The 13,520-nt window shown below is 37.5% G+C and overlaps 2 protein-coding genes across 2 annotated transcripts in view; one reads left to right on the top strand and one right to left on the bottom strand.

Moving 5' to 3' along the window:
- Window positions 1–284: 284 nt before the first annotated feature.
- LOC110445371 (U6 snRNA-associated Sm-like protein LSm3) lies at window positions 285–5,250 on the bottom strand. The gene is made up of 4 exons (XM_021489944.1): window positions 5,164–5,250; window positions 1,979–2,089; window positions 904–999; window positions 285–479 (listed from the first exon to the last, which is right to left on the bottom strand). Exons 1-4 carry the CDS (start codon window positions 5,182–5,184, stop codon window positions 396–398), a joined length of 312 nt encoding a protein of 103 aa, XP_021345619.1. The 5' UTR covers window positions 5,185–5,250; the 3' UTR covers window positions 285–395.
- A 103-nt stretch (window positions 5,251–5,353) lies between these two features.
- The window catches only part of LOC110445375 (transmembrane protein 209-like), a gene marked incomplete at its 3' end in the record, with an annotated part of 19,672 nt that continues 11,505 nt past the window's right edge, over window positions 5,354–13,520 (top strand). Inside the window, exons 1-7 of the mRNA XM_021489949.1 lie at window positions 5,354–5,423; window positions 7,324–7,466; window positions 8,697–8,755; window positions 9,174–9,305; window positions 9,946–10,184; window positions 10,942–11,176; window positions 11,682–11,774. Coding sequence (XP_021345624.1) covers window positions 7,333–7,466; window positions 8,697–8,755; window positions 9,174–9,305; window positions 9,946–10,184; window positions 10,942–11,176; window positions 11,682–11,774 — 892 coding nt within the window. The remainder of the gene's footprint in view (window positions 5,424–7,323; window positions 7,467–8,696; window positions 8,756–9,173; window positions 9,306–9,945; window positions 10,185–10,941; window positions 11,177–11,681; window positions 11,775–13,520) is intronic.

Raw genomic sequence — 13,520 nt, forward strand, 5'->3', positions numbered from 1 at the left:
ACTGAAACCTGTGTCATCTCCAGTCTTATTTCTATAACAGGCTCACTGTGTTAGTTTAGTATAAAATATCTTCTCTTTATTAAGAAATTAAAATATATGAACATCTTATTTATTTTATTCCTTATCTTTTCCTGTTCACTATCTACAAACTTCTGAATGTTATTTTATACTTTGATTTTTTTTCAATTATTACAGATAAATTCAGCAATAAAACTAATTTTGTAAAGGGAGATAATCCAATCCCTCCTACATTTCTGTACCAGTAACAACAACAAACAACAGACTTACAAATGAATGTGACTTTAATGTGTTTGATGCAGATCATGATTAACATATACAGTACAAAGTTGGCGAAAAAAAAATACAGAAAATATAAAAATGTCCGATTGCTTTGTTTATGTCCCTGTTCTCATGGGCGGCGACACCAGAATCACACCATCTCCACGTACAAACAGCATCGGGATATTCCTCTTAGTCGACTGGAACAACAACAATAATATAACTACCACTTATGTCTACAGATGGACAGACAAACAGCCTGATTCTAGGGGAGCATTCCTGTCTTTGTTGGGAATTAACGTGTGGAACTCAAGACTTAAACAATGTGACCTAATTTGGATTAAGTATTTATTGTAATTACATTTATTCACTCATTGTTGACAGGCACTCCCTTTGAACAATGAAGTCAGTGCCTTTTGTAAGATTTTTTTCAGATTGAAAGCTATTGTCAAAATTTTAATATTAAAGCCTCATTTAATACTGAAGAGATACAAAAGGTTCTCCGAAAATGTGATTGAGTCCCAAAGGAAAGCCTGGGATCAGAACTCAAAAACCTGTGTCCCAAAAATCACTGAAAATTTAATCATTTTCTAATGACATGGATGACATTGGAATAAGAGTTACCTTGTAAATTTCTTCATATGTTTCCTCATCAATCTCCACTGTGGTCACGGTTTCCTCAACGTCCCCCATAATCATGTTGAGATGCTGATCATATGCCTACAAAAGAAACATAAATCTGATAGAAATAGTACAAGTTACGTCATTGTTAACGGCTGATAAACCTTTTTACTGATTATTATTATTATGTCTTTTGCTAAGGAAGATTGAAATGATATCATTCACTGATCTATCTCCACTATTTTCCAGTTCAGCTATAAAAACCAGTAAACATGTTTCTATTTCATCTTAGACTAACAACTTTTAACATACTATTGGTTTTTAATTAGGAACCATTTAATATTACCATCACTAGATAAATCTATCATAATTTTACTATAACCCCTATCAGATCAGAATGTGGCAAAAATCTTGTTGAGAAGGTAATGGTGGTATGTTAAAACAATATCATACCACAGTATAACAGTGTATTCTGCTTTCTCCACAAAAATTCATTCATATTTTTTTTTTTTAGGGACACAGGGCTGTCATCGAAAACTGTAATACCAAATTAAATGACAGTAGGGGTGTCACAATACGCCAAGAGTGTATCACGAAATATTGCAATTCATAATGAATATATTACAATACGTATCCTCATAAATTTTCATATTGCGATATACCTGTTTTCTGATATATTGTGACAGCCCTAAATCAGTGATGTGCAAACATTTAGCTATTCTCCATATTCTTACACAAATATCACAATCTGGCTTCAGAAATGAGAATTTGAGACACCTATCATTTACTAATTCCACAAATAATTAAGTCTCATATGTTTAAAGATTGTTGACACTGCCTGATTTCGTTTAAAAACTGAACATGTTTGTGTGAGGTTTCATTAGAAGTTTTGTTTGCCAAATGATTTTAAACATCCTTTCCATGAATGTCCTCAATACTCCTGTCTTCAAACTTTTGTAACAAAAGAAACATTTCAACTAAATATATTTTCCCATTTGCTGTTTTGCACTAAATCTGGTTATTATAATGTTAAAGATATTTGAACTCCAGGGGTGTGAGGACAACGAGTAAAACATACATGCAGCCTTCCTTTCAGCTCACGCTCATTCCTCATTTTGACGTAGATCCTTTCATCAAGACTTAGTCTGATCAAATCAAGGGGTTCCTCCACATTTTGCACAGGGGCTTGCTGTAATGAAAAAAACAATTGAAAATTAAGCAATTTTGTCTTCCCTTATTTAGAAATAGACATGTGTAAGGCTTGAGGTCTGTTCGTTTCATTCTGTTCAATATACCATGTAACTACATAGAAAAATACACACACAGAAGGTGGTACATAACCATTTTTTTGAAGTTCCACATTTTTTTTTTAAGAGGAAACGAAGTTGTATTTGCAATTTCATCCTCAAAATTACCAAGTGGCCAATATTAAGTTATGATCAAAGTCAAATTTCCACTTGGTGAAATGAAATGTTCAACCCATATCCCCACTCTCCCTTCTCCCAATAAATTGCAGCAACGTCTTCCAAAACAATGCAATTTATCATTAAGTCATTCCCAACATCACATATATATGTAAAATGTTCCAAAAATATGCAGACAAAACACTGGGCCACTGCACTGGCAAATGAAATTCCAAAGGATCCATCTATTTTAAACTGAAGAGCCATTTTTCCAGTGGAAATTAAAACTTAAATTTGCCTGATTTTGAACCTAAATTGATCATGACCGGTCATTTTTAAGACCAAATATGCTCTCATGCAAACAAATCTGAGGTTGACATGTCTCCCTTCCCCTTATATTTTGTTTTAACTCCTGGCAGTGGTGGAAAAAGGGATTGCTGTCCAAGTGATCTGGGGTTTTGTATTCTTTTTCATGTTACAGTGATTCCCTTGACAAGGATTTTCCTCCAACAACAAAAACATTCGTGGATGTAACTAATTTGTTCTTTATTCAGTGTCATAATAAAAGCTTTACAGCTAGCCTATTGTTTGCAGGTAACAATGTACACAACATTTAATAGTGGTTATTTTTACTAATAATTTAAATGAATATCAATATGTGGTAGGCCTGGACTGGGTCAATCTCCTGTGATCATGTAACTAAACTGGTTAGAGTGTCAGTCTAGTGTTAGGAGATCCCAGGTTCGAATTCTGGTCTAGCATTTTTCATCTTCGGACACATTGGTGCCTGTGACCAACCCTTGTTTCAAGTACTGGGTGTATGCTTGGCAAGGGGATACAAGTACTGGGTGTATGCTTAGCAAGGGGATACAAGTACTGGGTGTATGCTTGGCAAAGGGATACAAGTACTAGGTGTATGCTTGGCAAGGGGATACAAGTACTGGGGGTATGCTTGGCAAGGGGATACAAGTACTGGGGGTATGCTTGGCAAGGGGATACAAGTACTGGGGGTATGCTTGGCAAGGGGATACAAGTACTGGGTGTGTGCTTGGCAAGGGGATACAAGTACTGGGTGTATGCTTAGCAAGGGGATACAAGTACTGGGTGTATGCTTGGCAGGGGGATACAAGTACTGGGTGTAAGCTTGGCAAGGGGATACAAGTACTGGGTGTATGCTTAGCAAGGGGATACAAGTACTGGGTGTATGCTTGGCAAAGGGATACAAGTACTAGGTGTATGCTTGGCAAGGGGATACAATTGCAAGTACTGGGGGTATGCTTGGCAAGGGGAAACACGTACTGGGTGAATGCTTGGCAAGGGGATACAAGTACTGGGTGTAAGCTTGGCAAGGGGATACAAGTACTGGGTGTATGCTTAGCAAGGGGATACAAGTACTGGGTGTATGCTTGGCAAGGGGATACAATTGCAAGTACTGGGTGTATGCTTGGCAAGGGGAAACACGTACTGGGTGTATGCTTGGCAAGGGGATACAAGTACTGGGTGTATGCTTGGCAATGCAAGGGGATACAAGAGCCTGGGTTGTAAATTGTTGTAGAAAGAGGAAGGAGGAACGTAGCAGAACAAGACTTGGTTGTTCACCACAACCAGACAGCTCAATTGGTTGGAGCATCTGTTTAAAGCTAAGAGTTCAGAGGTCCTTGGTATAAATTCTGGTCTTGCCATGCATTGTCCCCTCTCCAGTGCTAAAGGGATGCCTGTGACCAACCTTGAATTGTTTGATGTACTGGCCCATGGGTGTACATGTACACCTGGCAAAGGAATACCCAAACCTGGATTGTAAATAGTTTTGTCCTCGGGGTTAAGACTTAGAAAAAAGAGGGAGGAATGTAGCAGAACTTGAATGGGTCAATCAGAGCGTCCATATGAGTTAAGAGACTTGAAAAACTGTCATGCATTTTCCTCTTAGGTTACATTAATATTAAAATCCATTGATGTGTAGCGGAACTGGACTGGGTCGATTGTCGGTGACCAGGTAGCTCAATTGGTTTAGCGTCCATTTCGAGTTTGAGGGTCCCAAGTTCGAACCCTTGTCTGGCTGTTGCATTTCTTTCTTCGTCCTGTTACTAAATTGGCTAGTTTGCCTACCCTTGTTTCAATCACTGGGTGAATGCTTAGCAAGTGGATATATGAACCTGAATTGTAAAAAGTTGTCTTCAGAGGCAAAGACTTAGAAAAAGGAGGAAGGAATGTAGCGGAACGGGATTCGGTCGATCATCCGAAACCTGGTAGCTCAATTGGAAAAGCGTCTGTCTAGAGAGTTCGGAGGGTCCTGTGTTCGAACCTTGGTCTGGCTGTTGAATTTCTCTTTCTCCTGTTACAGATGTGTAAGTTTGGAATATCAAAAAAGATGTGTCAGTGTTTAAAATTGTTGAAAAAGGAAGTCTTTGCACTATCAATACAAACCGGGAATATAATAAAATCTTGTCATTATTAAAAACAAACAGCTTCCCTGAAACCTTTCATTTATAAATAACGAAAGACATCAGAGTTTGTAATGTAAATGTGTAAAAAAAATCTTCCCCAGTACTCAATAGTATAAGACTATTTCAGAGTTTTACATATGTCCATACCAAAAAGGGAGTGGGGTGAATGCTTGCGGCCCGATACCTGTGATATTCCTTGGTTTGTGCTCTTAAAAAACATGCATAAGGGAGGTAACTTTGTCAAAAAAGCCGGTATCTACTAAAACCTTGTGCAATGTAGAAAACGAAAAACCATTGAAATAAGCCCACATAACAGTTTGATAAGAGGTATCATTTTTATGATTCATGGAAGGTTGCATGTCGTATTACAACCAACTTATGCCAGTAGTTATTTTTACAACGCATCTATCACGCACCTGCTCCTGATCGTCTGCCATCTTTCTTTTCAAACTTTAATCCGGCAGTAAATATATAGAAAATATCTAAGAGAAACTACATCCGTTTTCATAATTCAAACGCATTTTAAAGACATATTTAACGCGGTTTATATTCATAAAAATAGACTAATATTTATGAAATAAACTATTTCAACCAATCATATGAGTCAGTAACAACCTACTTCATGAAACCGGAAGTAAAGTTTTTTCTCACGCGGGATGAATGAAAACATTGCAAGGTAAGCTTCACGCTATACAGATCGACACATTGTTTGACACACGTACACCGTTATCGCTTTAACCACAGGGGCTAGCAACGATTTATATGGGATAAGAATAGAATAGCGAGAAAAATTACGTAACTGTACATAACGTTACAGACTACAGTACAGTACAATAACGTATTTTTTCTCGTTATTTTTATTCTTATCCCATATTATATAAATAGTTGCTAACTTTAGTCCTCTGTGCTCGAACTATAATAAACTGTAATAAACTCCCTCCCGATACTGTATCTAGCCTGACAACAAACTCTTTCGGAGCCTCTACCGTCACTTTTCAAAAACAAGCTAAATTCCTCCTGTCAAAAAAATCTTTCCTCTTCCCATCTAAACCCTTCTCTGACATTAATCTTCAAATTGTTGAAGTTGGTCAGTACCCTGTAGAAGTGGTAACAGGTCATGCCGGCACTATGGGTACATTCGTGTATCGGGTTGAAACGGTTGAACCTGTAAAGAAAACGCCACCTAAATGTACTCTCTGATGTGTGATATACACATGTTTAACAGGAGGATGAAAAATGCTGCATGATTGAGTGAGGGGTCGGACCCAGATTCGAACCCCTGACCTTCCGAACTCGACCAATTGAGATACTTGGGCTACATTCGCGTATCCAGTTGAAACGGTTGAACCTGTAAAGAAAACGACAGGTACAGATTTGGACCGAGGCTGACCTCAGGAAAATTTGGTACATGTAGATTGAGGGGTCCAGACATACCTGACCGAAACTTAAATGCTGACTATTGCCAGTTCGCGTTATTTCTTTCTTAAACAATGTCAAGTTACATGTAATTTTTAAGATACGGTATGTAATTTAGTGGACGCGTGAGAGAAGGGCATAATATTCTTGATACATTGTTTTTTATTCTCCGAAACTGTGGATTTTTAGCTCTGCTTATAGAACAGTCCAAGCGTGTTCGTTTATCGTGGAAAATTTCTGCGCCACACGTACCCTTTCAACCGGGATACGCGAATGTAGCCCTGGTGCCCGACAATCGACCCAGTCCAGCTCTGTTACACTTGTATATAGCTGAAATTCTCCCGAAGATAGATGTGGGAGATATCAGGTGGTGCAGTATAGATAGCGCTCAAGCAGGTGTAACAGAGCTGGACTGGGTCGATCGTTGGGGACCAGGTAGCTCAATCGGTCGAGTTTGGAAGGTCTCAGGTTCGAATCTGGGTGTGGCCCTTGCATTTCTTATTCTCCTGTTACACATGCATGTACATATGTATATATATCAAACATCAAGAGATATAGTATCACTAATACCACTGGGGTTTGATTTTCTGATCAGACATTAAAAGGCATCAGGCCTAGGTCATTGCGCATGCCTGATCATGTGGGCTTTCTGCGAATTTTCCAGTTTCCTCCCAAAACACCATCTCTTGCACCTCCATCTGGACCAACAAGAGTGACTATAAGTTTAGGAAAATAACAAGATGCATGCATGACATTGATGTTACTGCTTCAGGATATCTACTGCAATAATCCTCACAGGCAAATATACTGCAGCTTATCACTTGGCGGGACATAATTTCGCGGAAGTAACAAATAATTTGTATGCAAATTGTAATATTATTGATATGGACTTAGAGGCAGTGTATGCCTGCGTCCATAAATTATGCTATTAAATCCTACTAATAATTCTTCAAGTGTTATCCATGTTGAAATAGGCAATATGGGTCCCAAACAGCTAAGAATACTCCAAAGTTTGGAATGATGAGAGTGGCCCTGTGATATTTGCCTCAGGTTACTGATTCTAATATTCCTTCTGATGAAGAATATTGTTCTGGTTTGGTTGGTTTATTTATTGTTAGATTACAACAACAATATGTACCAGTAATTAATACTTTATGCAGACAGTGAAAATGGTGATAGGGAACATAACAGACCCAGTGGTGGACAAAGCATGGAGAAAACGTCGGTCCTGGAAAAAGTCCCGACAGTCCCTGTTCTGGTTCGGCGTTAATCTTCTCCTGTCTCTACTGCTGTACTACGAGCTGTAAGTCTGTCTTATTATACTTTGAATTTCCTGAGGCTGACTGTATTTGTTTGTTCTTATAAGGACACACACAATCAAATTCCAGGCCTGTTATATAAGAGTTAATATAGAGTGCCATTTAGGAAATTCCTTGATGATTATTTAATGGATTTTCACCATCTCACTTATAGTCTATACACATGATAGACCCTTGACAGACCACTTCCCAAAAAAAAAATCTTCAAAAAACTGCAATTAAATAAAAATCCTTTTTCTCATTTAGTCAACGAATACATGTATGTGTAAATCTGTAAGAAAGAATAACATTTAAAGTTTTTAAATTTGAAGGTTTTATAGAAAGCGGTAAATAGAGAAATCAATTTAAATCAGGAGATTGTGGAGTTCCTGATTTATTCGGCAAGATTAGTACAATAAGGTACATGTAGTAGCTATCATCAAAAAAATTAACTTCTGTGACAGAAATGGAATACCTTATAACTCATGAGTATTCCGTCTTTTCGTATTGCAGAGTTATCTGCTCTTGTGAGCAGGTATTGATTGTTGCGTCATTAGTTTGTGTGAGAAAATTACGTCATTTTCTCAGAAATTTATGACGTAACAATCAATACCTGCTCACAAGAGCAGATAACTCTGCAATACGAAAAGATGGAATTGTAGAGTCATCCTCAAAATTCCAGGGATTACCTGCTCACTTAAATTCTCTACACCCCTGAAGAAATATGTCATGATATGGAAAGTTTTGTATTTGCCACCTTGTGGATGATACAAATAGACTAGTTGGTCACTTGATTTACATATAAAGATTTGTATTGCAAGGTAACAGTAAAATTGACCTGCTTTGAAATCGAGTGTTGCTTCACTATAATCTTCAAAGGACAGGTATCAACCTAGTGATTGGTCAGCTTTTTCACCTGAAAACAATCAAATCGCTTATAATTACTATGCTTCAATTTTGTCATGATATTTTCCATGAATACAAAAAAACAAGGGAGCATGCATGTTTATTGTTGCTGTATATGTATACGTAATACTGCTGCATATATGGCTGGTCAGTGGTATCTAGACATGTATAGATTCACTGATTGGATCAGCATGATTCAGAAAGGTTCGTCCATTTTTAATTCAAGGTTAATTTGAAATGTTTGGTGAAAATAGAAAATAAGACACTGTTTCAATTACTGTGTTACTGTACATGATGTCATAAAGATCATTTAACATTTTTTTCTCCAGGAATTTCAACACAATTGGGTCCTGCTTTGAGGTGACTCACCCTTTGTTGTGGTATACAGGTAAGTGTTTATCTCAATGTAGACATGACAAATCAATTATGCCTGGTACAAGATTCAATTGCAACTGTTCACAAGTCTCAATAAATAATGTTTATAAGTACTGTAATAACTTATTTGGGTTTCATGTTATATAGTATAATGGTCTATTGAAATCATTTTAAATAAACACGACTTAGGGACCAGTAACTTTGAATAGAAAATGTTGAAAACTGTTGAAGATTGATGGTTTGTACAGAGTTCAGTTTAGACAGATTATACAGTAAAGGATCTGTTATTTGAACATGTAAAATTTAATATTTTATTTAATACTGATACAGAATTTATGTGGACTCTGGTATTCCTCTTCCTGGCCTACCTAATAGTGTACTTGTATGTACACTGTTATCTCATGTGAGAACATGTTTTGATATTGTTACAGAATGTGCATTGGCTCTAGTATTTCTATTCAACACATTGGCTAACCTGATGGTTTATATACGACCTTATCTCATGCCGAGCACTGTGGAAGTTACTGTCAGTCAGAAAAAGTTACTGGGAGTTCGTGAAACAGGTTTGTTATGTCATTTAATTTCATTGAAGAATTGGCCAAAGGGCTGATGCTTACAGAAATATAAATCTTCTCAAATTGTGCAATATTCTAACTGATGTTTTCCCCTATATATATCATAATGCCAGCTGCATAAATACCAAAATGAAGTCAAAGAAATGCCAAGGACCCCAAACATGTCAGTGATATGTGGTTGAGTTGGTATATTCTTTGTATTATCAAACAATGAAATCTTAAATTCCAGTTTTTGGCCTCCTTGCCTTTGTCAAGAATTGCAGAACTGAATCTGGTTCCAACTGGTGTCCACTTGCCAGTTTAAATGTCCAGCTGTCTACATGGTCCTTGTGATATCTTTTGTAATAATATGACACCATAATATATACAGTTATTAACTGAAATGGCGGAGTGTAAATAACCAGAAATGTCAACAGATCTGAAGGCATTTTTCACATATATGAAAATTATTTAAGTTAATTTGCGTGTAATAGATTGTATTTATACTTCAAATATTAATCCTACTAATAACAAACAAAATTACAGCACATTTTGAAATTATTATTAATCACTTTAAGAATAAGTTTAGACAATACATTTTTCTATTTGTTTAATATGTATAAATCAAGGAACTTTTTTCTATTAACAGAACTTGGGTTCCGCGTTTCCCCGACAAAATCTCCAAGCTCAGTTTCCTCAGAAGGCAGTCTGATATTTGCAAGCACTCCGTCAGGGCAGTCAAGTTTCTCCAGTGGTGGTAGCCCACGATCTGTGGGTCATATCACACCCACCAACATCGGGGCATACCCAGGGCACATGAGCTTTGGCATTCCGTCCCCTTCCGTGTCGTTTGGATCGTATGGCTCACCTAGTACCACCTATGACAGAGTAGGTCTTCACCAACCTCTAAACAATCTGTTTACCTGATTACTAATTAACAAAGACATATTATGACAGAAGATTGATTCTGCAGTTTGCTATCCGTAATCTAAGATGGATATCAACCTGTCCATTCATACCCTCCTACTAACAATCTTGTTTCCCCTGAAATGATAGCTCTCCCTGTACTGTAATGATGCATTAAAAAAGTCAGTTGGTTCATATAAATATAGAGAAAAATTTGCACATCAGATATTATTTTGAGCTCACCATTTTCCTTTGTTTTCTTGTGTTTAACGGACAATCAACAATTATGGTCGTTTAGGGCCAGAATAATCTTTAGGCGACCTAAAAGTGTTCCAGTGGAGGAAATTTGCATTGAAATTGTGTATAAAAGATGTTTTAATCATAATTGCAGTCTTAGCAATTGTCACTTTAGTTTATCTTTGCCCCGTAGTTTAAAACTATACTTCAATACATGTGGAACCAAAGGAAGAATGCACATCGAGACTGGGATTCAAACTGGGACCCTTCAAAGTCAGAGGCTCTATTCAATAGAGCTACCTGATTACCAGCGATCGTCCAGTTTCGCTTAACATGTGTTTGGCAGTATTAACCTGTTACCAGTTTATGAGAATGTTTAATCTGTAGATAAATTATTATGACTCTATGTCACTGTATTGAGATATGAACCATGTAAATTATTATGACTCTATGTCACTGTATTGAGATATGGACCATCAATATTTCATATATCTAACTGTAGATGCCCGTCCAGAACCTCAGCAGTCTCAGTGTTGGACCTAACGCTAGCTTTGGATCCCACAATGCATCTCTATCTCCGGGAATGTCCTACTCACACAACCAATCCTATTCCCCTGGGCTAGCCTTCTCCTCCCAGGGGCTCAACCTCTCCCAGGGGTCGGGGCTACACAGCAGTCTGGAAGGTAGTGGTTTACGGTCACGGCACTCACTCTCCTCTTCATTTAGACACTCACCAGGTAAGTTTGGGTTCCAGTTTGAAAAGTGATAGATTTGATTTATACAGGAAGAAATCATTTAAAAGAGACCCCGAAATATGTAAATGTAAAACCATATAAAAAATAAAAATGAAGATAGCATTTTAAAGGCTGTTCCAGTAAAACTTCTACCAAATACAAAGACTCCAAAGAAATTGTATTTAATGCATCATCTCAAACCTGTTATTTGTGTGACAGAGTGATGTCCTAAATAATGTCATTAATTAGTGTTATTAAATAATTGAGAAATTACCTAAGCATTCTTGTCTACCTTTCAAATTCTTGCGTACATTTCAAATATGTTCTCAAGTTTTGTGTACATTTCAGATGTATCATCAAGAAAGTAACCTATTCAAGCTAAATACCAAATAAGTTAATTAAATTGTTACTTTTTGTGGAACAGGTAGAGAGATTCATGCTGTAGTAATTTTATATATAATTAAGGCTCAATTGTAAAATCTTCCCCATCAACATGTCTTGGTTTCAGTGATGTCGTACGACCAGGGACAAATAACAGATCAGCATTCTCTCACACAGTTTCTCAAGGAACAGGAGGAAAAGGACGCCAAGAAAGCTCTCAGTAAGTAAACCAAAGCCCTGAGTAAGTATATCAAAGCCCTGAGTAAGTAAACCAAAGCCCTGAGTAAGTATATCAAAGCCCTGAGTAAGTAAACCAAAGCCCTGAGTAAGTATACCAAAGTCCTGAGTAAGTATACCGAAGCCCTGAGTAAGTATACCAAAGTCCTGAGTAAGTATACCAAAGTCCAGAGTAAGTATACCAAAGCCCTGAGTAATTATACCAAAGCTGTGAGTAAGTATACCAAAGTCCTGAGTAATTATACAAATGTCCTGAGTAAGTATACCAAAGCCCTGAGTAAGTATACCCAAGTCCTGAGTAATTATACAAAAGTCCTGAGTAAGTATGCCAAAGCCCTGAGTAAGTATACCAAAGCCCTGAGTAAGAATACCAAAGCCCTGAGTAAGTATACCAAAGCACTGAGTAAGTATACCCAAGTCCTGAGTAATTATACAAAAGTCCTGAGTAAGTATGCCAAAGCCCTGAGTAAGTATACCAAAGCCCTGAGTAAGAATACCAAAGCCCTGAGTAAGTATACCAAAGTCCTGAGTAAGTATAACAAAGCTGTGAGTAAGTATACCCAAGTCCTGAGTAATTATACAAAAGTCCTGAGTAAGTATGCCAAAGCCCTGAGTAAGTATACCAAAGCCCTGAGTAAGAATACCAAAGCCCTGAGTAAGTATACCAAAGTCCAGAGTAAGCATACCAAAGCCCTGAATAAGTCTACCAATGTTTGTGAAGTACTGGTGTAGTTGTCTATGTCAGCCCTCAGTATGTATACCAATGTTTGTGAAGTACTGGTGTAGTTGTCTATGTCAGCCCTCAGTATGTCTACCAATGTTTGTGAAGTAGTGGTGTAGTTGTCTGTGTCAGCCCTCAATAAGTATACCAATGTTTGTGAAGTAGTGATGTAGTTGTCTATGTCAGCCCTCAGTAAGTCTACCAATGTTTGTGAAGTACTGGTGTAGTTTTCTATGTCAGCCCTCAGTAAGTATACCAATCTTTGTGAAGTACTGGTATGGTTGTCTATGTCAGCCCTCAGTAAGTATACCAATCTTTGTGAAGTACTGGTATGGTTGTCTATGTCAGCCCTCAGTAAGAATACCAATGTTTGTGAAGTACTGGTGTAGTTGTCTAAGTCAACCCTCAGTATGTATACCAATGTTTGTGAAGTACTGGTGTAGTTGTCTAAGTCAACCCTCAGTATGTATACCAATGTTTGTGAAGTAGTGGTGTAGTTGTCTATGTCAGCCCTCAGTAAGTCTACCAATGTTTGTGAAGTACTGGTGTAGTTTTCTATGTCAGCCCTCAGTAAGTATACCAATCTTTGTGAAGTACTGGTATGGTTGTCTATGTCAACCCTCAGTAAGTATACCGATGTTTGTGAAGTACTGGTGTAGTTGTCTATGTCAACCCTCAGTATGTATACCAATGTTTGTGAAGTAGTGGTGTAGTTGTCTATGTCAGCCCTCAGTAAGTATACCGATGTTTGTGAAGTACTGGTATAGTTGTCTAAGTCAGCCCTCAGTAAGTATACCAATGTTTGTGAAGTACTGGTGTAGTTTTCTATGTCAGCCCTCAGTAAGTATACCAATGTTTGTGAAGTACTGGTATGGTTGTCTATGTCAACCCTCAGTAAGTATACCGATGTTTGTGAAGTACTGGTATAGTTTTCTAAGTCAGCCCTCAGTAAGTATACCAATGTTTGTGAAGTACTGGTGTGGTTGTCTATGTCAGCCCTCAGTAAGT

The sequence above is a fragment of the Mizuhopecten yessoensis genome, unplaced genomic scaffold, assembly GCF_002113885.1.
Source record: "Mizuhopecten yessoensis strain PY_sf001 unplaced genomic scaffold, ASM211388v2 scaffold2255, whole genome shotgun sequence".
Classification (NCBI taxonomy): Eukaryota; Metazoa; Mollusca; class Bivalvia; order Pectinida; family Pectinidae; genus Mizuhopecten; species Mizuhopecten yessoensis.